Source organism: Neomonachus schauinslandi, chromosome 4 (genome assembly GCF_002201575.2).
Source record: "Neomonachus schauinslandi chromosome 4, ASM220157v2, whole genome shotgun sequence".
Lineage (NCBI taxonomy): Eukaryota > Metazoa > Chordata > Mammalia > Carnivora > Phocidae > Neomonachus > Neomonachus schauinslandi.
Window position 1 is genome coordinate 167,330,015 of NC_058406.1, and position 24,419 is coordinate 167,354,433.

Here is a 24,419-nt window from a genome sequence, read left to right on the forward strand (position 1 = left end):
TCTGAAGTCTTGTTTCACTTACAATCAACTGTAACGATGCAGAAAGCCAGATTCTCACATTATTATGTTTGCACAGTACAAAACACTTAGAAACATCTTTGGCTATTTTTTTTCCAAAGCCATGTATGTTAGAGATGTAATATAAAAACCATAGATGTGAATATAATATAGATAACTAAAAGCAGCCAGCTGGGGCACTCTGAACCTCAGCCCAAAGGCAATAGTTTTTTGAGTTAAGGTACTGAGCAGAAGAACTGGGTTGTTGCTACTTCAGATGGTTAAGTAATTATAATGAGAGCAGGAGTCAGAGTAGTTCAATTGCTCTCTCCTGGGGCAGAGAGGGGAGAGGGAAGCAAGACTTGTGGTTCCCTCTTGCCTCTAGCCTACAAGGAACAGACTCATTTCCCCTTGGCAAGGAGCCAGATGCACTGGCAGGCATGCCCTCTTTTTCCTACCCCAGTTCCCCTCTTACCTGAGCCACACTCAGGATAACTCTGCGGGGAACTGTAGGCTCTCCTTCAGTCCCATGATTACCGCATTTTATCGTTCAGGCACAGTTTGACCTCTAATTTGACATCGCAAACACATCTGGTCCACATATTTCTCCCCATAAACTACCCTCCACACAAAAAAGTCTGTGTTCCAAGGGAAGAGAATCTGAAAGGAAGACTCGGGATCCCTCACAAACCTCCCGCCCACTGCTTTCATCCCGGAGGTTCAGAGGAGACAGTATTGTAGAGCCAAAACTGCAAAGCCAGAGGCCATAATTATACTAGAAAAGAGGAAGGTGGTCTTCGAAGAAAAGAATTCACCCACATGGAAGAGACTGGTTGTTCTTTTTTATTCCTGGCTGATTCCATTTCTTTTCTATAAACTTTGCTAACCCCGGGATGGTCGTATAGACAGAGACAGGTGTAGGGACACCTCCACCCTCTGAGTACATCTGCTGCCACCGCCGCCGGGTGCGCACGATAGGGGCCCTGGACCCAATCGAGGGCCATGCTTCCCGATGACGCACCTGGCCAGGGTCCTCTCCCACATGTGGGGGGCAAAACGAGCATCCCCAGCCCCTGGGCCACCCAGCCGGCCCCGGTTAAAGGGGATAGCGAAAGGGGCACCTCCGGGCTGAGACCTCATGCCGGTCTCTCCGGCTTTCCCCCCATTTCCAGCACACCGTGTCGCATTAGGGGTACTCTTCGCCTCCAACCACAAAGTCCTGCGCACCTACATGTCTTTCCAAAGCAACTGAAGAAAGCGCCTACTGGCCTTCCGTGGCTCAGGTGAGTGCCAAGAGGTGTAGGAAGAAAGGGCCCGCTCGCCACCACCCTCTTTCCTCTCCTCCCCACGTTCGCCAAGATTCATCAGGGATGTGTGTATTGGGGTGCGCGGGTTAAGAGGGAGCTTAAAATGCCCAAGCGTCCCTTACCTTCCACAGCCATTCTCTCAGAGCTTCCCTAATGCATGCATAATTTTCTCGGCCGAGATACTCCTCCTGCCCCGCGCTCCCCCCTCCTCGCGCTTTCGCCTAAATATTCTGCGCTCATCTGCTCTGGACCAACCTGCCGCGGTCACGCAAAGCGAGGCTGCAAGCTCCGGCTCCGCGCAGGGCAGCCTGGGAAGTGTAGTTCCCTCACTTCCCTCGGACCCGGGAGGGTACCCCGAATCCTCCCCAGGGGACTGCCCCGTCTCCACACTCGGACCGCAGCTCTGGCTGCAGCCGGCCGAGGCAGAATAATCCCTCCTGGAACCGGGGGGAGGTGTCTCAGGGGCGGAGCCGGCGACCCCCGGACGTGGCCGGGACTACATTTCCCAGGATGCTATGCGCTGGGCTTCGTTCGGCGCTGAATAGAGACCCGAGATTGAGCTCTTCGCTGACAATTGGAAGTGGGTAAGCACCTGGCAGAGGTCGTGCGGAGGGCTGGAGGCGGAGGTGTCTGTGGTGGGATCTTCTGGGCTTGTTCGCCGGCCTGCTTGGCTAACTATTTAGTGAGGAGAGCAGAGCCACCAGCTGGCTGTGGTTCCCTACCTGGGCCAGAGAGCCGCTGCACAGGGTGCGGTTAAAAGTTGTTCCTTTGCGCCCTGGGATACTCGGGGTTCTGCAGAATCCTGCCAAGTGATATAGCTGGTCGTCTGATCCTCCAGGTGGTGCATGTGGATAAACACTTAACATGGGGTGGGGGATGGCTTAAAAATCCCCAACAGGCATCATCCTCAAGGGGTTATTAGGAACCAAATTTAGGAACCGGATCCCACCTGAGGATGTTTGATGATGGAAGGCTGTCTTGCTTCCCTGCTAGGAGGCTTTCGGCTTGTTTGGCCTGGAAGCCCATTGACGGTCTGTGATGGGGCCTAATAATTAACAACGCCTAAGAATTCGTGTTCTTTCAACTTCTGACCCTGTGTCCTAACTCCAGGCGTTGGGGGTGCTGTAAGCAGACAGGAGAAAGAAACACGTGGAGGGCAATAGAATTCCAGAGCTGGTAAATACTGATAAAAATGAAGATCCCAGTCCTCTTTTTTTTTTTTCTTGAACGTGGAAATGCAGATGCAGTTATGGCTGGTAGAGGTAAGGGGATGGTCTTGGGGAAAAAATCTGACTCAGGACTGTAGTCTTTTAAAGGCCTTGAGCGTGGAAATTCGAATGGTGCCACTTCCAGTCAGCGACCAGCTCTTCTAGCCCCTTGCCTATATATGTAGCTCCCCCCCCCCAAAAAAATATATGTAGATTTCTGAAAACTACTCTGGAAAATTAGGAACCACAAAGATTCGATTCTTCCCATAAAGATGACTACTTAGATTTTCTTTGTCTCGGTCATAATTTAAAAAAAAATAATTTGTTTGAGTGTGTACATGCGCCACTGTTTTTCTGGTCACTAAGTATGTGCCTAATCCTACTATTGGGTAAAATGGCTGTGTCTGGGTACTTTTAAAAATACCTGTGTGTAACTATTAAATGCCATCGGTGATACTTTAACTGTGTGTCCATAGAGCTGTGTGCAAATCAAACCCAAGGCTTCCATCCTTGGTATAGTAGCCAGAGACCTGTTCAGTGAAACACAATGAGTATTTGCCATGGATAAAATAATTTTTCCAACCTAATTAATAACCAAGCATTTCTGGAAGGAACTGAAATCCGGGTGCTTTCTCTCCCCTCTCATGTAAGTCTTTCCTTAGATAGAACATTTGTAAAAGAAAGCCATGTGACCAGAAATATCGATGATTCTTGGCCTTGTCTGTGCACTAGCCTTTGACAAACGCACATTCTTAAGCCTCACCTTAATCTCACAGAATCTGGATTTCTGAGTATTTGGATAGGGACATTTTAGTTTTAAAAACCCACAGGTTATTCTCCTGTTCAAGGAAGATGAAAACCATTGGTCTGTTTTCAATCTTTTAAGGATCTGGATGATACTAAAATGTAAAAGTCACTGAAATATTTTTTTCACTTAAAAACATTATTTCGGCTCAAATCTTTAAGATTTTTCCCAATTGATGTACATTCTAGTTTGAGTTTCATTTTTAGTATAAATGTAAATAAGATGTGAAGGAAGTACTAGTTTAACCATAAGAAATAGCCAATATTGATTTTTTTTTTTTAAACCTAGAAATAGAACAGTATCACATGGCTTAACCTAATAAAGGATAAGCAGAAGTTAAGCTGGGGCTTTCAATTCTGGCTGATCACCTGGGGGATAGGACGAAAGAGTTCTCACTAGAATGGCCAAAAGGAAAAGACAGAAAATAGCAATTCTTGGCAAGACTGTGGAGCAGTAAGGACTCATAAATACTGCCGGTGTTGTGCAAATTGATACAAACACTTTGGAAAACCATTTGGCATATTAAGCTAAATATATGCTTATCCTGTGACCCAGCAGTTCCACTTGTAAGTGTGTGGCAGGCAGATACGCCTACACATCTCCAAAAGACATATACAGGAATGTTCATGGCTACATTATTTGTAATAGCTACAAACTGGAAACAGTTAATGAATTTGGTATAAACAAACCATCCCATATCCAGGGGTTAGCAAACTATGGCCTATGGGCCAAATATGGCCTACTACCTCTGTCTTGTTCATGAGCAAAAATGGTTTTTACATGTTTAAATGGTTGGGGGGGGAAAAGAATATCTGGTCACATGTGAAAATTATATAGAAGCACCTACATAATAGCTTCAGTTTTGCTTTTTGGCCTGGAACACCTAAAATATTTCCTGTCTTTCCCTTACAGAAAAAAGTTTTACCAAATCCTTCTATAAAGTAATGAATTACAACTGCATACAACAACAAATTTGATGGCGACAAATCAACCCAAAATTGAGGCTTAAATTAACACCCATTTATTATCTCAACTTCTGTGGGACAGAGATTTGGGCACAGCTTAGCTGGGATTTCTGCTTCATGGTCCTTTACAGGCTGCGATGAAGGTGTTGGTGGGCCAAAGTCATCTGAAGTTTCAACTTGGGAAAGATAAGCTTCCAAGTTTGAGTGGTAGTTGGCAGAATTCACTTCCTCACAGGCTGTTGGATGGAGGGCCTCAGTTCTTTGTTGGCTATTGGCCAGAGATCATCCTTAGTACTTTGCCGCAAGAGCCTGTGTGCAACATGGCAGCCTGCTTCATCAAAGCACACAAGCTAAGGCTAGATGGAGTTTACTAGCAAGATGGAAGTCACAACCTTTTGTTACCTAGTCATAGAAGTGCCACCCACTCAATGTTGTCATATTCTATTAGTTAGATGCAAGTTACTCAAAGGGAGGCCATGAATATTAGGAGGTTGGATCATTGGGGGTTATCATGGGGGGTTATCTATCACAACACACAGGCAGAATGTTGAACAAAAAAAGCCAGACAAAAAGAACTACATAATGTGTGATTCCATTTATATTAAATTCAAAAACCAGACAAGATGAATCTATGGCATTATAAGTCAGGACAGGAGTTCCTCTAAGTGTATGAAGGGGGGAATGTAAGTGCAGGGAATGGTTAGTAAGTGGAAGGAAACCCCATGAGGGCATCTGGGATGCTGGGATGTTGTGATTCTTGAGCTGCATGCTGTTTACACATATATATATTGTTTGTGAAAAGGTATTGAGCCATATTTATCTGATTTGTGGAAGGGTGTATGTGTGTGTGTGAAAAAGATACTTCAATAAAAAGTTTTAAAAAGTAATATATGCTTAGATTCAAGTAAGCATGACAAATGACCCATTTATTAGCCACTCTTTGATTATCTATGCGTTCTCTTTCTTTGCCACAGTAAAGTCACAGTTGATTCCATTCCATTTAACAAGTATGCTTTGAGGACCTACTAAGTGCCAGGCACTTACCTAGATGATTGTAATACATAGTAGGCTGAATTTCTAGAAATCGCCCTCAAGATTCCATACCAGAATCCCCTGAACCTGTGAATGTAATGAGTCATTCTTCCTGTGATTGTATTATGTTAAAAGGCACAGCTGACCGTAAAAATGGAAGACTATCCAGGTGGGCCCAATATAATCAATCAAGAAAGAATTTTCTTCTATTGGTAGCAAAAGGGGAGGGCAGAAGAGGAATTCGAAGAGATTCTAGGCATGAAGAAGACTCAACACACAGGTTACTGCTTTGAAGAGAAAGGCATGTGAGTAGGGATACAGGTGGCCCCTGGCAGCCAGCCAGCAAGGGGAGGGGACCTCAGTCCTATAGCTATAAGGAACTGGATGCTGCTAACAATTTGAGCCTGGAAATGGATTCTTCCCCAGAGACTTCAGATAAGCGTTCAACCCACCTGACACCTTGATTAGGTCTTGTAAAACCTGAACAGAGAACACAAGTGAGCCCACACATTCCTCTGAGTTACAGAACTGTGAGCCAGTAAATCAATATTGTTTTAAGCTGCTAAATTTGCTTATTTTCTATTTGTTAATTTGATTAGTTTTTATGCAGCAATAGAAATTCATACAGGATGTATCCTGTTCACAGCAGACAGCTATTCTAGACCTATTTTTGTGGGTGGGGACACTTAAAAAATAATGATTTTAATGCTGACAAAGTAAATCAGAATTTCTGGAGGTAGGACTCCCACCCCTAGCATTTTTTTTTTCTTTTTTCAAGTTTTTCAAGTACTTCAAGAGATTCTAATCTGAAGCTTTGATTGAGCAATCTTATTAAGGGAATAGAGACCAAAATGCCTGGGTGAGAAGAGATATTTGGCATTCCACTCTGTTACATGTTTCATTAACCTGTCACTGAGTCTTGTCATGGCTTCTTGCAACATACCCCTTGAATGTGGGCTTCCTCTCCACTCCCTCTGCTACCCTGCTGGAGGACTCAGACCTGGGTTTCATTTAAATAATATGAGTGTTACCACTGGCTCCATGAGGACAAGGGTGGACCCTGGTTTTGCTCACCTTTGATGTTCAGGCCACTAGTACTGTTTGCCACGTAATAAGTACATAATACATATATCACATGTTTATAAATGATGACTGATTGAAGGAGCACATGAATAAACTACCCAGTCATGATTAGGTCTACATTCTACCCAATGAAACTTCAAGTTAGTATTTTGTTTTTGTTTGTTTTAATGTTCCATGCTGGTAGAGGTAGATATTTCTACACCTGGAATCAATTCAAAAATGACTTAGAGACAAGTTCATCTGAGCCTTCTCATTCACAGTTGGGGCAGAGAAAAAGCATGCCCAGGTCACAGTATAGCAGAACAATGTCTAGACCAAGGCTTTTTTTAGGGGGCCTGGGGTGGTGGGATAGGAAGGTTTCTGTTGCTTCAGGCCTGGCTTGGTTTGGTGGCTTAACCTTAAGTGGAAGAGGCTGGGGCAGGTGTCCCTGCTTCAGGTTCGTGGATAGGTTGGGGTAGCTCTACCTTAGGCTGAAGGGGCTATGGGAGGAACAGCCATTCTCATAGTGATGGCAGAGGAATAAGAGGGCAAAAGGAAGCATGTGAGACTTTTTTTTTTTAAGATTTATTTTTATTTTAGAGAACACGCATGCACAGGAGGGGTGGGGGAAAGTCAGAGAGAGAGGGAGAGAGAGAATCACAAACAGACTCCCCATTGAGCAGGGAGCCCAATGCGGGACTCATTCTCACCACCCTTAGACCATGACCTGAGCCAAATTCAGGAATCAGCTGCTTAACCCACTGAGTCACCCAGGCACCCCAGTATGCAAGACTTTTAAGACCTGGCTCAGAGCTGGGGCGTGTTCACTTCTTCGCCTTTGTCATTTGTCAATGTAAGTCACATGGCCAATCTAATAGTCAAGGAATGAGGAAATATACTATATCATGGCAAGGATGTGTGCAGGGAAGGTTGAAAAATTGGGTTAATTACTCAATCTCCACAATGGCTGTGTATTAGTCTCCTATGGTTGGCATAGCAGGGTGCCACCAGCTGGGTGGCTTAAAACAAAAGAAATTTATCCTTTCACATCCTGGAGGCTAGAAGTCTGAAATCGAAGTGTTGGCAAGGCCATACTTCCTCTGAAGTCTCTAGGGAAGAATCCCCTCTTGCTTCTTCCTGCTTTCTAGTGGTTGCTGGCAATCTTCAGGGTGTGTTGCTACATTACTCTGATCTTTGCCTTCATCATCACATGGTCTTGTTCCTCATGAGATGTCTCTGATTTTAAATCTCTCTTCCCTGTAAGGACACCAGTCATTAGATTCAGGGATCACCCTAACCCAGTATTACTTCACCTTAATTTGAATTTCCAGATAAGATCACATTCATAAATATGTAGGGTTAGGAATTCTGCACATTTATTTTGGAGACACAACTCAACCCACAAAGACCAGAATCCTGTAGCATCTTTTGTAAACTAGAGCAGTTGTTCCTAAAGTCTGGGTCCTGGACCCACACAGTATGAGTATTACCTGGGAGCTGGTTAAAAGTTAATGTTCATGGGTCCCGATCAGACTTACTGAATCAGAAGCCAGAGGGGTAGGACCCAGCAATCTGTGGTGCAATGAGTTCTCCAGTGATTTTAATTCATGCTAGACTAGAAAACAGTAGAAGCTAGACTTTGCAGAAAGGTAAATTTGGCCATTGTTGTTAAGAAGGAGACACCCATTCAGGTGTCTGTGTGTGTGTGTCATAAGAAGGCAGGCGTTAGAAGTAGAGTGGGTTTAACTAATCCATTTGAGAAATAAAAATATAATTCTAAGGAATCCAGGTCCCACTTGCCTCAGGGATCAGTAGACTTGACAAAGCACTCTTATACTCAAAAGTCATCACTGAATTTTCATTTTCTGTGGGTGTGAAAAAGATGGGAGGAGTCATCAGAGCTGGTTCCTGAGTCTGCAGCATGAGCTACACTGGGTAGAATGAATGAAAAAAGGTAGCCAAGGTCTGGGGCACCTGGATGACTTAGTCGGGTAAGCATTGGAGTCTTGATTTTGGCTCAGGTCATGATCTCAGGGTCATGGGGTTAGGCTCTGTGCTTGGCAGGGAGTCTGTTTGGGATTCTCTCTCTCCCTTTCTCCCCTTTCCCTCTCTAAAATAAATAAACCTTTTAAAAACATGTAGCCAAGGTGCTTTGCACAGTGTTGAGTGCTTTGTGGAAATGATTATTACCAAAGACCTATTGCTGACTCTACACTTCTGTTTTCAACCAGTTCTGGAAAAAAATGACATTCGCAACACCCTCCCGACCCCCCACCTCCATGGCTGTATATGCAGAGCTAAGAAAGAAAATGTGTCACAGTTTGTTACAGAACTTCAGGCATGGGACATAGGAAGTTAGTTTACTAGTGAAGTCACATCTAATGCACAACAAATTTAACAAAGGGAATCAGCACTTAGGGTTAGATTCTCAAGTAACAATATAGAATAAAAATCAGGAATGGGCAGCTTTTTGCTTGAAAATACTTTATGTTGTCCCTTGAAATACAAGGCATGTAATTGTATGTATACAGTCCTGTCTAGTAATCCCTAGCGTGTCAAACTTAGAGAATGTAAAGGAAAGACTACAAGGAAAGACTTTATGTAGGTGTCTCCATATTCAAAACATTCTGCCTTTAAAATAAATTCCTAGTTCTGAATGTGGGAGATGGCAAGACTGTTCCAAACATTTTCTTTTGGACTCTAATACCTTAATATGCTGGGTGTTTTTTTTTTTGAGGATTAAATGAGGAAATTAGAACTCCCATCTGAGCGTAGAGGTAGGTCTCTAAAGAAATGGGAGTCTGTTCAATAGATGTAACCTATCTATATGAATCTAACATTATGGAGTGGTTACGATTTGCCAGAAATTCTTCTAAGTACCTTAAAACTGTGCATTCTGGCTCTGGAGGCCACGTGTTTCCCTACTGTACTATGCTGCAATTCTAATTTTGCACAATTGTATTTCTGCTCTACGCAGTTTTGGAGGGCGGCAGACCAAAATCAAAACATGGAGCTGGATACATTGATATCAAGTGTGGACCCAAAGAAGCATTCCCCTCCCCCCATCCTGCCCACTCCCCGTGCCTCTCTCCTTGAAGGGTGGAAAGTAATATGATAAAACTTCTACAGCCTTTTCTTTTTAGGAAGCCAGCTCTATGCTTTTTTCTTTTCCCAGGGACAGAAAAAAATAGCATATTGTGTTGTCGCAAAAGAAAAGAATGGAGTTGAGCTTTCATGGTTAGAGATGAGAAAAGTCCATTAGTTGTCAGAAAGTAAGAGTCAGGGGAATTTGTGCAGCCGGAGCCCAGTAAAAGGCACGGCAGGGGCTGATGACAGATTACTGTCCTCATAAACCCGAAGGCATGATCTAGGGCTCAATCCTAATGTCTGCCAAATTCAAAGAAGTTAAAGAAAAATGGGACAGAGGAGATGATTTAGATTGCACCTGGGAGAGAAGGAATGTAGCACACCCAGGCTGTGCTTTGTGAGATCAGGCAAGCATCCGCAGAGTACAGCCCCAGATTTGCCTGCTACTTGCTTTCTCCAGTCTGTGGGAACTGTTAGAGAAAAATTTGGCATTTACAAGTTAGTTCTGGGAGGTCTGATTTTGTTCAGGAATCCTAAAAGCTGTAAATGTGGATCTTATGAGAGCAAGGGATATTATCAGCAAAAATTATCATTTTTGCCCCATGGTTTTAAGTGCTAATGGTGTAGTATTTGTTGGGTGTCTTAAGTGATGCAGTGTATGTTTGAGTGATCTCTGCCTTCCTCCTACAACCTTCTTGGGTTGATGTGTGTGTGTGTGTGGAGGGTGGGATCCTTCTTTCTCATTCCCTGGGCTGGTCTCAGGAAGCAAACCCAACCACAAAGCCTCCCAGAGGCACTGGGTCCTTATGGTGCTGCCTTCCATGTGATGTATGTATTGTTGACTTTGCCTTTGGAGGCACAGTGATGGAGCAGGAATACCCTGGACCCTGAAAACTATAGATCTGAGTTTGAAATCTGCCTCTCACCACAAACCAGCTGGGTGAATTGAAATGAAGTAACCTCTCTGCTCTTGATTTGCTCATCTATAAAATGGGTAACAATGTATCTGTCTCAGGGGCTTTTTGAGGATCAGTTGTCTATCTAGCAAATTAACCCCCCAAAACTAGTGGCTTATAATAATTTATCATCTCACAGAATTTCTGTGGTTCAGGGAATCTGAGAGCAACTTAATCTGGGTGGTTCCAGCCCAGAGACTCTCATGAGGTTGCCATCAAGATGTTGGCCAGGGCTGCCATCATCCAAAAGCTTGACTGAGGGTAGAGGACTTGCTTCCACTGTGGCTTCCTCACACAATTGGCAAGTTAGAGCTGGCTATGAGCAGGAGGCCTCAGTGCCTTGCAACATGGACGTCTTCATAAGACTGCTGTGTTCTCCCTCACAAAATGACAGCTGGCTTCCCTGGGGAGTGAGTGATCCGAGAAAGTCAGGAGAGGCCACATGCCTTTTGTGTCCTGGTCTCGAAAATCACAGATCATCACTTCTGCCTATTCTGCTTGTTGGAAGTGAGCTCCTTGGTCCAGCCTTCACTTAAGAGGAGGAGATTCAGGCTCTTTTTTTTTGAAGAGAATGTCTAAGAATTTGTGATCATACTTTATTTTTTTAACCATGATTTATTTTTATTTTATTTAAATTCAATTAATTAACATATAATATATTGGTTTCAGAGGTAGAGGTCAGTGATTCATCAGTCTTATATAATATCAAGTGCCCTCCTTAATGTCCATCACCCAGTTACCCCATCTCCCTACCCCTCTCCTCCAGCAACCCTCAGTTTGTTTCCTATGATTAAGAGTCTCTTATGGTTTGTCTCCCCCTTTGATTTTGTCTTGTTTTATTTTTTTCCTCTCTTCCCCTATGACCTTCTGTTTTGTTTCTTAAATTCTACATATGAGTGAGATAATATGATAATTGTTTTTCTCTGATTGACTTATTTTGCTTAGCATTATACCCTGTAGTTCCATTCACGTCATTGCAAATGGCAAGATTTCTTCTTCTTCTTTTTTTTTTTTTATATATACCATTGTAAAATTACACCACATCTTCTTTATCCATTCATCTCTTGATGGACATCTGGGCTCTTTCCATAGGTTGGCTATTGCGGACATTGCTGCTATGAACATTGGGGTGCAGGTGTCCCTCTGGATCTCTACATTTGTATCTTTGGTGTAAATACCCAGTAGTGTAATTGCTGGGTCTCCTTTTTGATGGGGTCTTTGTCTTGTTTTGGCATCAAGGTAATGCTGGCCTCATAGAAAGAGTTTGGAAGTTTTCGTTCCATTTCTATTTTTTGAAACAGCTTCAGAAGAATAGGTATTAATTCTTCTTTAAATGTTTGGTAGAATTCCCCTGAGAAACCATCTGACCCTGGACTCTTGTTTTTTGGGGGGATTTTTGATTACTGTTTCAATTTCCTTGCTGGTTATGGGTATGTTCAGGTTTTCTATTTCTTCCTGTTTCAGTTTTGGTAGTTTATACGTCTCTAGGAATGCATCCATTACTTCCATATTGCCTAATTTGTTGGCACATAGTTGCTCATAATATGTTCTTAAGATTGTTTGTATTTCTTCATTGTTATTTGTGATCTGTCCTCTTTCATTCATGATTTTATTTATTTGGGTCCTTTTTCTTTTCTTTTTGATATGTCTGGCTAGGGGTTTATCAATCTTATTAATTCTTTCAAAAAACCAGCTCCTAGTTTCATCTAGTCTTCGTTTGGTTTCTATTTCATGATTTCTGCCCTCATCTTTATTATTTCTCTTTTCCTACTGGGTTTAGGCTTTATTTGCTGTTCTTTCTTTAGCTCCTTTTGGTGTAAGGTTAGATTGTGTATTTGAGACCTTTCTTGTTTCTTGAGAAAGGCTTGTATTACTATATATTTTCCTCTAAGGACCACCTTTGCTGCATCCCAAAGATTTTGAACAGTTGTGTTTTTATTTTCATTTGTTTCCATGAATTTTTTCAATTCTTCTTTAATTTCCTGGTTGACTTATTCATTCTTTAGTAGGATTTTCTTTAGCCTCCATGTATTTGAGTTCTTTCCAATGTTTAAAATCGAATTTGTCCAAATAATGATTGCCACCCCAGCTTTCTTTGGATGCATGGTTTGAACAGTTGTGTTTTCATTTTTATTTGTTTCTATGAATTTTTTAAATTCTTTTATATTTCCCAATTGACCCATTCAGTCTTTAGTAAGGTGCTCTTTAGCCCTCCATGTATTTGAGTTCTTTCCAAATTTCCTGTTGTGATTAAATTCTAGTTTGAAAGCATTGTGGTACTGGTTGAGACCTGATTTGTGACCCATGATCTATTCTGGAGAATGTTCCATGTGCACTCGAGAAGAATGTGTATTCTGTTGCTTTAGGATGGAATGTTCTGAATATATCTGTGAAGTCCATCTGGTCTGTGTGTCATTCAAAGTCCTTATTTCCTTGTTGATCTTGTGCTTAGATGATCTGTCCATTGCAGGGGTGTTAAAGTTCCCTACTATTATATTATTATTGATGCGTTTCTTTGATTTTGTTATTAATTGGCTTATATAATTGGCTGCTCCTATGTTACGGGCATAAATATTTACAATTGTTAGATCTTCTTGTTGGATAGACCGTTAATCATGCTACAGCATACTTCCTCATCTCTTATTACAGTGTTTGGTTTAAAATCTAATTTGTCTGATATAATGATTGCCACCCCAACTTTCTTTTGATGTCCATTAACATGATAAATGGCTTTCCGCCCCCCCCACTTTCAATCTGGAGGTGTCTTTCGGTCTAAAATCAGTCTCTTGCAGACAGCATATTGATGGGTTTTGCTTTTTTATCCAATCTGATAACCTGTGTCTTTTGATTGGGGCATTTAGCCCATTTACATTCAGAGTAATTATTGAAAGATATGAATTTAGTGGCATTGTGTTACCTGTAAAGTCATTGTTTCTGTATATTATCTTTGTTCCTTTCTGTTCTGTGTTACTTTTGGGCTCTGTCTTCACATAAAGGATCCCTTTTAATATTTCTTGTAGGATTCGTTTGGTGATCACAAATTCTTTTGGTTTTTGTTTGTCCTGGAAGCTTTTTCTCTCCTTCTATTTTGAATGATATCATAGCTGGATAAAGTATTCTTGGCTGCATATTTTTCTCATTTAACACCCTGAATATATCATGCCAGTCCTTTCTGGCCTGCCAGGTCTCTATGGATAGGTCCGCTGCCAGTCTAATGTTTCTCTCCTTGTAGGTTACAGACCTCTTGTCCAGAACTGCTTTCAGAATTTTCTCTTTTTTCCTGAGATTTGCAAGTTTCACTATTATATTATATTATATTATATTATATTATATTATATTATATTATATTATATGTTGGGGTGTTGACCTATTTTTATTGATTTGAGAGGTGTTCTCTGTGCCTCCTGGATTTAGATGCCTGTTTCCTTCCCCAGATTAGGGAAGTTCTCCAGTATTATTTACTCCAATATACCTTCTGTCCCCCACCTTCCTCTTCTTCTGGGATTCCAATTATTCTAATATTTTTTCACTTTATGGTATCATTTATGCTCGAATTCTCCCCTCGTGATCCAGTAGTTGTTTATATCTTTTTTTTCCCTCAGCTTCTTTATTCTCCATCATTTTGTCTTCTATATCACTAATTCTGTCTTCTGCGTCATTTATCCTAGCAGTTAGAGCCTCCATTTTTTATTGCATCTCATTAATAGCCTTTTTGATTTTGATTTGATTAGATTTTTGTTCTTTTATTTATCCAGAAAGCAATTCTCTAGTGCCTTCTATCCTTTTTTTTTGAAGCCCAGCTAGTATCTTTATAAATTGTTATTCTGAACTCTAGTTCCAATATTTACTTATGGCCATACTGATTAGGTGCCTGGCAGTCAGTAGTAACTCTTGTTCTCTTTTTTGAGATGAGTTTTTCCATCTTCTCACTCTATCCAGAGAAGAACAGATAAATGAGAGAACAAAATACTAAAATGGCAACAATGACCCCAGAGAAATATATACGAAACAAGTCAGAAGAGACCCAAAACCGAAAAAAAATAAAATAAAAAAGAATATAATCAGGGCGCCTGGGTGGCTTAGTTGGTTAAGCGACTGCCTTCGGCTCAGGTCATGATCCTGGAGTCCCTGGATCGAGTCCCGCATCGGGCTCTCTGCTCGGCAGGGAGCCTGCTTCTCCCTCTGACCCTCCCCCCTCTCATGTGTTCTCTCTCTCTCTCTCATTCTCTCTGTCTCAAATAAATAAATAAAATCTTTAAATAAAAAAAAAAGAATATAATCAGACAGGTGAACAGAATAGAGCATTACATTGAACCCTGTGTGTATTTTGGTCTATTTGTTAGAAAACTAGATCCCAAAATTGAAAGAAAAACATATATATATAAAGATAAAATTAAATACAATGAAAGGATAGAATGTAACTGTAAAAATTAAAATTAAAAGACAAAAAAAGAGAGAGGGGGAAAAAGAAAGGAATATAAACAGACAGGTGAACAGAGCAGAGCAACACACTATATCCTGAGTGTATTTTGGTCAGTTTGTTAGAAGAAACTACATCTTAAAATTGTAAAGAAAGAACAAGTTTTATATATAATATATATGTATATATATATATATAATTATATATATATATACATATATATTATATATATATATTATATATAATTATATATATAATAATATATATAATAATAATATAATAATATAATATATAATATATATTATATATATATATAATTAAGTACATTGAAAGGATATAATGTAAGTGTAAAGATGAAATTTTAAAAAGACTTTAACAAAACAAAAACAAAAAGAAGAAGAAGAAAAAAGAAAAGAAAAAAATGAGAATATGCAGACAAGTGAAGGGAACAGAGCCCTACACTAGATTCTGAGTGTATTTTGGTCTGTTAGAAGAACCTGCATCCCAAAATTGTAAAAAAAGAAAAAAATATATATATAATACATGTATATATATACATATATATATACACACACAAGTAAAATTAAATACAATGAAAAGATAGAATATAATTGTAAAAATGAAAATTAAAAAATTTTAAAAAAGAGTTGATAAAATAAGAAATTGGTTGAAAAAGGAAAGAAAAAAATAAAATTGAAAGACTAAAGAATTGTGGGGGGGAAAAAACATGAATTCTATACTACATTCCCCTAGCACTGTAGTTTTGCAATTCTGTGTGATTGGCAAACTTGGTCTTGGCTGGATATTCTTTTGGATCTTCTGGGGAAGGGGCCCATTGCATTGATTATCAAGTGTCTTTGCCCTGAGTGGAATTGCACCGCCCTTGCCAGGAGGCCAGTCTAAGTAATCTGCTCCGGATTGCTCTATGTGGCTTTTGTTCCCTTGTGGTCATACTTTAAATCACTGCAAGAGATAATGTGAGTAAATTTCTTAGAAAGAAATAAGTATTGAATAAATGAACGCAGTTAGTATTTGAAGGCTTTAAAAGAACCTTGTTCTACTCCATCTCTCTAGTACCTAGCTCAGTGCTTAGCGTGCAGCAACCATCTTAAATAATGAGCTAATGTTAATTAAAAATGAGCTAAATTTGTTATTTGCTTTGTGTCAGGTGTTGTACTAAGCATTTTTGATGGAAAAGCTCATTCCATCTTCACAATATCCCTGGAAATGGACACTATTCTATTATTATCTCAATTTATAGATGGAAAAACTGAAGTATGCATAGAGAAGTTAAGTAATTTGTTGGATGTTAACATATAGAGGAGTGTGATAGAGTCTGGAACTGGTCTCAGTCAACTCCAGGGTGTAGCTTTCAACCACCAAAGTGTGGGTCTTGTTATAAATCAAGGCCTCTAAAATTATTTATGTAAAATATTCCTGCCTCTGAAACCTATTATCCTGAAATATTTTGAGAGTGGGAGAAAAATAATACTTGAATTATGAGGTCTGTATCTTGAGGCACTTCTCTCAGATCAAGAATGTTCTAAAAATTCCCAGCCAAACTTTCACAACGGGAAGCATGGGAATTTCTCCCCCACACTCTTCCTTCCTCCATTATTTGAAAAAACGACTTTCTTCTTCTGTTCTGCACTTCAGGTTTTTCCTTGAAACTTGGATGTTTGGAGGTCCCAAGGCTGAATCCAAGTGTGAAAACCAAAGTAGATGATCTTAAAGGTCATTTCCTGCGCTAATGTTTTGTGATTACAGGAGTCCTTCTTCTTGCCTCCCCATTCTCATAGAACTTAGTGAACAGGTCTGGTAAATTTGTTGTCAACAATGACGCTCTTGACTCTCCTTTTCCCGTCCCTTAGCCATTGTCCTCATTCTACACCAGGTAAGAATAGGATGGAAACACTGTAGCACAGTCTTAACAGGACTGACATCTCCAGTCATTCTTATGTCCCCTGGCAACATAACCCTCCAATAATATCCTCTTTGCTTATACCACACCACTGTTAAAATAAAATCCATCAATTGGCTGTGTAGCAGTCCTCATGTGGGGTGCCATGGATTTAGCAGATATCAATAGGTAGTTTTTGGAGAATGCAGTCTTAAAAGAAGTTAGGTAGTTTTCTTTACTAATGGAATTTCTTAAGACTTTGATATGCTTATGTGCAATGTGAATCTTTTTGAGGGAGAGATAATGTAACCCAAGAAACTTGCTCTCTTGGGTTTGTTGTGAGCAAGCACAGGTTTCTCATCACGAAACTGTCTTGAATCATCCATTTGATAGCTGACTCTTCCCTGACACTTCTCACTTGGTGATGAGCCCCTCCTCATTACATTGCACCTTAGCATATGGAAGTCCAGAAAACCACTCCTCAATAGGCAGCTGCTCCGTCTCTCAACCCTCAGCCTCTCCAGAATCACTACTTTAGAATACCAAGCTGTGTGTATACATGTGTACATGTATGTAATTTTCTTTACTGAGGGACGGGTAATTTTAAAAAGGAATTGACCCACCAAAGTTTTTAGAGTCACTACTCTGTATGATACTCTACTGGTAGATAAATGTGATTATACATTTGTTCAAACTCATAGAATATACAACACCAAGAATGAACCCATTGCAAACTGTGGACTTTGGGTGATAATAAGGTGTCAGGGTAGGTTCATCAATCATAACAAATGTACACTCTGGTGGGGGATGTTGATAATGGAGAGGCTGTGCATGTGTGGGGACAGGGGGTATATGGGGATTCTCTGTATCCTCTGCTCAATTTTGCCACGAACCTAACACTGCTCTAAAAAAATAAAATCTATTGAAAAAGAAAAAAGAAAAAAGAAAGCCAAGTACTAAATATAACTTTCCCAGGGTCCAAACATGTGTGTTGACTAAGAAGGCAACCCCTTCCTAGATGGGTCCTCTTTAAATACATCCACAGTTTCTATTCTGACTTCCCTATCCCTGGTTTTGCCCCTCTATCCTTGAGAGCCTTATCTTCTGGATTTCCCCATTGCAACTCTATTCTGGAAAAATCCAACCCTTATCCATTGGGTCCTTCTGGGACTCATTGTGATTTCCCTCATTAAGTCATTTCCCCAAGTACAAGTCCGTGAGTTCAGGGTAGAACCCTGGAGTTTTTATTTGGACAACCAGTGATTTCTTCTGATAAACCAAAGAGCTGCAGAGTGGTTCAGCATGAGGGGGTCTTGGTGCTTCAAGACTCACAGCATCATTCAGTTTGGACATGTGCCCTCCAAGGCAGGGGATTTTCCTAAAGATACCACTTTTTAAAAAGCCCTTTTAGATCTGTTAGAACAGCACATAGCTCACCCCAAAATTATTTTAATTCTTGGGGAGAACACAGTCCCTCTAAACCCTAATGAAAAACAGTGTTTTCTAACTGCTTTGTAGTTTGCCATATAAATTTTCTTCCTTCGAAGGCAATAAATTTCATTATTATGCAGAGTAATGTAATCTTACATTCCTCTGATGCTTTTAGCTTGTATCGTTTTGGATCTGATGGATAAAGAAAGGAGCCACACTGCCTCCAGAAGACTGTTCCCTTGGTCATAAGAGAGAACATCTGAAGGACCATTCAAGCAAGTAAGTAGTCACGCCCTGTGCTGGGCACTAGAAATGGAAACATAAATCATACAAATTTTCTTCTCTGTGACTTGGCTTTAAAAAGGCATTTATCCATTTATTAGTCCATATGTCAAATACATTTTGGGCCAGGTACTACATTGCGTATGAGGACTATTTTTGACTGGGTTCCCTGGGAATATACTGAATATTGTGAACTGTGTGCAGATGGATTCCTGGGGAATATATGGGGAGATACACCTGAATGAAAGTGAGGATGACAGGATGGGGCAGGGAGAGAAGAAGGTGCTCCATGTGGTTGCAGCTAAGGCCCTGCCCAGTCTTACTGGCAGTGCTGGAGCCAACCCTTTAGAGTTGTCCCAAAGAGGAAAGGAGGCCAGGCCTTTGTATGTCAATGTCATCCAGTCATTGGTGGCCCAGTGTCCCTGAGAACAGGCTGTAACTGCAGAGAAGGCAGTATTTTGCAGCCTGGGGCAGTACCCACCCCAGCAAAGGACATGGCTTTGAACCATCAGTTAACAGTATCCCCAGGATCTAGGAGATGGGAAGAAATCTGCATGAGAATACAACATCAACTATTGGGATGTAGCAGGACCAAGGATCCGTTTATGCTCTCGGGGAGTTGATGGTCTAGCTGATGAACCATAAGAGCAATTAGATAAGTAACAGTGCAAATAGCTAAGTACAAGGAGATGGTAAGCACTATGAAGATGCAGAGCAAGAGTACCTAGCCCGGTCTGAGGGGTCTGCAGAAGGATTCCCAAATGAGGTGATGGTGATGATGAGGTAAGGAATTAGGTAGGCATGTGAAGGCAGTGGGTGTGGGAGCTGTTAGAGAGAGCGTCCTCTTGGGGTGAGAATGTGGCTTGGGGGGGCCTTACACCACTAGGGTGGCCGGAGTGGAAAGTGCAGGAGTGGTACAAGCTGGTCAGGCACAGGAGTGGAGCAAGGACCTGAACCTAAACACTGGACCTGTAAGAGCCGGGACACCTGGTTCGGCAGCTGGGGGTTTTATCCTGATGATGCTGACATTCACAGGTTCCCGCTGGTAGGTCCATGAGAAAATTCGCACTTCAGGAAGATCTTTCTGGCTGCAGTATGGAGAAAGGAATGGAGATAAAAGAGCAACATGAGGGGCCCCTAGGAGTGACCGTGTGGGCTGCGATTTCATTAGTTTCCAATGAGCAATGATAGTGACTTAAAATGGAGGCATGTCAGGTGGGATGGAGAGAAATGGGTGGATTTGAGAGATATTAAGGAAGCAGAATCCATAAGACTTGACTGATTGGATATGGGCCTTTAGGGAAAAAGAGGAGTCAACCTCAGATTTGTCTTTGAACCATAGCAGGCTGGCAGTGGTGTGAAGGATGAATCTGAGAGACTGTCAGCCTGAAACAAGGGAACCAGTTAGAGCCATGATAAACAATGTCGTTTTGTACAGGGACCCATTCAGGGACCAAAAAAAAAACAAACCACTGTTTATGACCATACTCATTTCAATCAAATGAAAATAACATTATAGAATTCTATTAAAATAATATATATAATCTTATAATTAAAATTACTTTTCTTAGAAGAATGTCTGTATGAAAGCTGGCCCCGCTTCTAGCCACTTAAATATTGATATCTGGGCCCAGTTTAGACAGCGCCATGGAGGCAGCTTGTCGTTTTTTGGTTCCTATTCGTGTGGCGCTTTGAACTTCACAGAGAGCATTCTAGAGTGTGCTCCTTTATCCTTGACTCAACCTTGCGGATGGGAATTATTAGGTTTCCAATATGCAGAAGCAGAAACAGAGAAGGACGTGAAATGGCTTCATTGCCATGTGGCCAAGTTGAGTCTAGAATGTTTATTCCGTTGTCTCCCGAGGTTGCAGCCACTACGTGCCAGGCATCGCACGGATGAAATCGATGTGCCGGCTCCCTGCGTCCTTCAGCACCCTGGGCCTCTCGCTCGGCTGGCTGTAGGATTGTCTGTCTGCTTAGGGGCAGAGAGGCTGAGATGGCAGGGACTGCCCTGGTACCAGGAAGCCCGAACAATGCCTGTTTCTCCTGGGGGGTCCTGACCACCTGAGCATTCTCGCTGCCTTACTGAATTTAGGCCACTTCTGGGGTCCCCTGCCCTGGGCCATCCTGTCAGGCAGGCTTCGACTTTCAGTTACTTGGAGCCCAGGGCCGGGGCAAGACAGAGGTGGTTTCTCCAGATGGGGATCCCGTGCTTTGTAGGCTCTGAAAAGCTTCCAACCAAGTTGAACTTGGTCTCTGGGTTGTATGTTGTAGCCAAATGAATTAGATGTAGCCAAAAGAGCCTCTCTTCCCAAATCAGTGAGTCTGCAACCTCCAGGGTCAGATGTCTCTGCCCTTAGCTAGAGCAGGGGTAAGGAGAAGAGGCAAGGGAGAGGGAAGAGAGAGTTGGGGCAGAGAGGACTCTGTTCTGAAACTGTCCCTTCAGGTTGCAGTTGCTGGCCACACAACAGCCTCCTTTTTGTCAGGTGATTGCAGTATCGATGAGAAGGGAGCTTGTGTCTTAATCTGGCAATTTAGAAATTACAGATGCAATTAAATAGGATTACAGATAAGCTTGAAATAGATTTTCTGAATATAAACACTCACATGTACAGATGCACGCCATTTATTCACTAGTCTCTCCACAAGCACTCTGTAGTCTTTTTTTCCCAGGTTTATTGAGCTATAATTGATGTGTAACATTGTATAAATTTGATGTACAATGTGTTGATTTGATACACTTATAAATTGCAAAATGATTGCTACCAGAGTGTTAGCTAACACCTCCATCACATTACAGAATTTTTGTGTGTGTGCGGTAAGAACATTTAAGATCTACTATCTTGGTAACTTTCACGAATATAATACAGCATTATTAACTATAGTCCCCATGCTATACATTAAATCCCCCAAACTTATTTGTCTTGTAACTGGAAGTTTGTACCCTTTGACCAACATCCCCTCAATTCCCCTATCTCCCAGCCCCTGGTAACTACCACTCCACTCTCTGTTTCTATGAGTTTAGCTTTTTAAGATTCCATATATAAGTGATATCATTCAGTGTTTGTCTTCCTCTGACTTATTTCACTTAGCATAATGTCCTCAATGTCCATCACTGTTGTCACAAATGGAAGGATTTCCTTCTTTCTCATGGCTGAATAATGTTCCATTGTGTGTGTGTGTGTGTGTGTACACATATCTCCATATGTATGATGGACACTGAGTTGTTTCCCTATCTTGGCTGTTGTGAATAATGCTGCAGTGGGCATGGGAAAAACAGTGTGTAGTTTTGATTGCCACGGGTGGTTAGTACAAGGTTTTGGTGTTTTTCATCTTTCTTAGCCTTTACCTCTGAAGCCCACCTCTATCCTGAACTGCCTTTTCTACTTCCAGAGCCTCATAAGGATTGTTTTTGAAGATCAGATTGAGCAGAGACTGCTCTTAGCATTACAAATACTGGTTATAGATAGTCACAGAATGCCTCTCATCTTAGTTGCAAAAGTAATAGTAATAATATAAACAACTACCATGTATGGAACATTCACTATTAACCAAACTCTGAGCTAAGTGCTTTACACACACTAACTCAGTGATATGTTGCGATTCAGTTATAGTACAATATTAGGGTTTTGGGACTTTTATGGCAATGTTAGTCATTGCCACACCTCTTTTTTTCCACTAATTTTATCCAGTTCTTTGAATTGTATACTTTGTGCAGGACTCAAAATGCCAATTTTGCCAATTTTATCTAGACCCTCTGTGAAGTAGGGAAGATGCTTCTTACCTTTTAATACTTTTCACATGAGCACATCAAAATACATTGCCTTCTGGTTGTTTTTTTTTTTTTCCCCATGCTGCCCCTGCTCTTGAGGACCACATCTGACTCCCTAGAATCTCCCTTAAGGCCCTGTCTCAGGCCAAGCAATCTTCCAAAGGCAGCGGTTCTCAATGATTTCTCCCCTCCGACACAATCCAATAGGTATAGGCACATTTTGACAAAACCCCCAACTGAAAGATTTTCTCAGAAGGCTGTAGAAGAGGTAAGAGAGGCTGCAGATGACCTATGATTCCCAGCATGGCCCACTGACCACTCCCTCGCTCTGCCCTTTAGGCATATGCAGTGTACGATAATATAACTGGAATAATTTTGAGTGCATTCTAATTTGTTCAGTTTAAAATCAGGTTGCTTTGAATTTTATTGCATAAACACATGATGCAAAAAAAAAAAAAGTCACACTTGTATGATAAAGTCCTATGGAGACCTCCAGGAAAAAACTACTGGAAATAAGTGAGTTCATCAAGGTCACAGGATACAAGATCAATTTATAAAAATCAATTGTAATTTTATATACTGGCAATAAGCAATCTGAAAATGAGATTTAGAAAATAATTCCATTCACAATAGCACCAGAAGAATAAAATACTTAGAAATAAATTTAACAAAAGGAGAGTGAGACTTGTACACTGAACATCATAAAACATTGGTGGCAAAAATTAAAAAGGATCTAAATGAATGGAGAAACATTCCATGTTCATGAGTTGGAAGATGTTAATTCTCCTTCATTGCTATCAGAATCCTGAAGGATTTTGCTGCCCCTGTCCCGGGCCATCCTGTTAGCCAGAAGCTGGGCCAGAGTTGGTTTCTCCAATTGCTGATCTTGGTGCTTTGTAAAGACTGAGAAGTTGTCAGCTGAAATTGGTTTTCCAGTCATATGTGGTAGCCAAAGGTAAGTGAGGCCCCTGTTACCATCCATGGTCAGAGGGGCTCAAAAAACATCATTAATCAAATGACAGGACAAGCCACAGACTAGCTTGAGAAAAATTTTGCAAATCATGTATTTCATAAAGGACTTATGTCCAGAATATATATTGCACCTCAATAATAAGGCAGACAACCCACTTAATACATGGGCACGGTATTTGAGTAGACTTTTCACTAGAGAAGATATGTGTAGGGCTCACAAGTACATGAAAAGGTGCTCAACATCATTAGACATTACGGATATGAAAATTAAAAGCACAATGAGATACAACTTCCAATGTACTAGAATGGCTATAATAAAAAAGAGACAAAAGTAAGTGTTGGGGAGGATGTGGAGAAACTGGAATTTTCACATATTGCTGGTGGGAGAGAAAATGGTGCAACCACTTTGGATGACAGGTTCTCAGGTTCTCAGAAAGCTACCGTATGACTCAGCAATTCCACACTTATGTATCTACCCAAGAGAAATGAAAATATAATATGCAAAACTTTTAAATGAACGTTCATAGTATTACTATAACACAAAAACCTCAGACTAGATCCAAATGCCCATCAACACGTAAATGCATAAACAAAATGTGATATCATCATACATTGGAATACTCTCCAGTAATAAAAAGAATGGAACTACTTATATACTCTACAACCTGGAGGAAACTCAAGAACACTACACTAACTGAAGGAATCCAGAAACGAAAGATTACGTATCATGTTTTCTCCATATATGTATGAAGTAACTGGAAGAGGCAATCTCTAGAGACTAAAGCAGATCAGCGGTTGCCGGGGCTGGTCTGGGAATTGACTGTAAACAGGCCTGGGGGCCTCGGGGGGGGGGGGAGAAGGGAGCCTGGGGGTCTTTAGGGTGATGAAAATGTTTTAAAACTAGATTGTGGTGATATTTGCACATCTGTATACTTTTACTAAAAATTATTGACTTGTACCTTTATAATGGGTGAATACTATGAATATTATATCTCGTATAGCTGTTAATAAAAATTAAATAAAAATAACCAGGATGGAGGGTAGGAGATACACATAAAACAAGTTTAGCAATAAATTGGTATTTCTTGAGGCTAGATGATAGGTAATGAAGGTTCATTGTATATTTTTCCTTTTTGCACTGTGTCCATTTAAAATTTCATAATAAAAAATAAAAAGGAAATAATAAGGGAAATGTCACACTTCTTTCTTTCTTTATGTGAAAT

At 40.9% G+C, this 24,419-nt stretch overlaps 1 protein-coding gene and 1 long non-coding RNA gene across 3 annotated transcripts in view; one reads left to right on the plus strand and one right to left on the minus strand.

Moving 5' to 3' along the window:
* SAMD12 (sterile alpha motif domain containing 12) overlaps positions 1-1,526 on the minus strand; it is a 377,694-nt gene extending 376,168 nt beyond the window's left edge. Inside the window, exon 1 of the mRNA XM_021688709.2 lies at positions 1,427-1,526. Within this exon, the coding sequence (XP_021544384.2) occupies positions 1,427-1,439 (13 nt within the window). The 5' untranslated portion in view covers positions 1,440-1,526. The remainder of the gene's footprint in view (positions 1-1,426) is intronic.
* Positions 1,527-1,853: 327 nt separating this feature from the next.
* Positions 1,854-24,419, plus strand: part of LOC110578862 — a 248,952-nt gene continuing 226,386 nt past the window's right edge. Inside the window, exons 1-2 of one of the 2 annotated variants that reach the window (XR_002480202.1) lie at positions 1,854-1,888; positions 18,346-18,449. This is a non-coding gene — a long non-coding RNA (uncharacterized LOC110578862). Of the gene's footprint in view, positions 1,889-18,345; positions 18,450-23,151; positions 23,180-24,419 lie in introns of those variants that run through there. The other variant, XR_002480203.1, reaches the window with a different exon arrangement.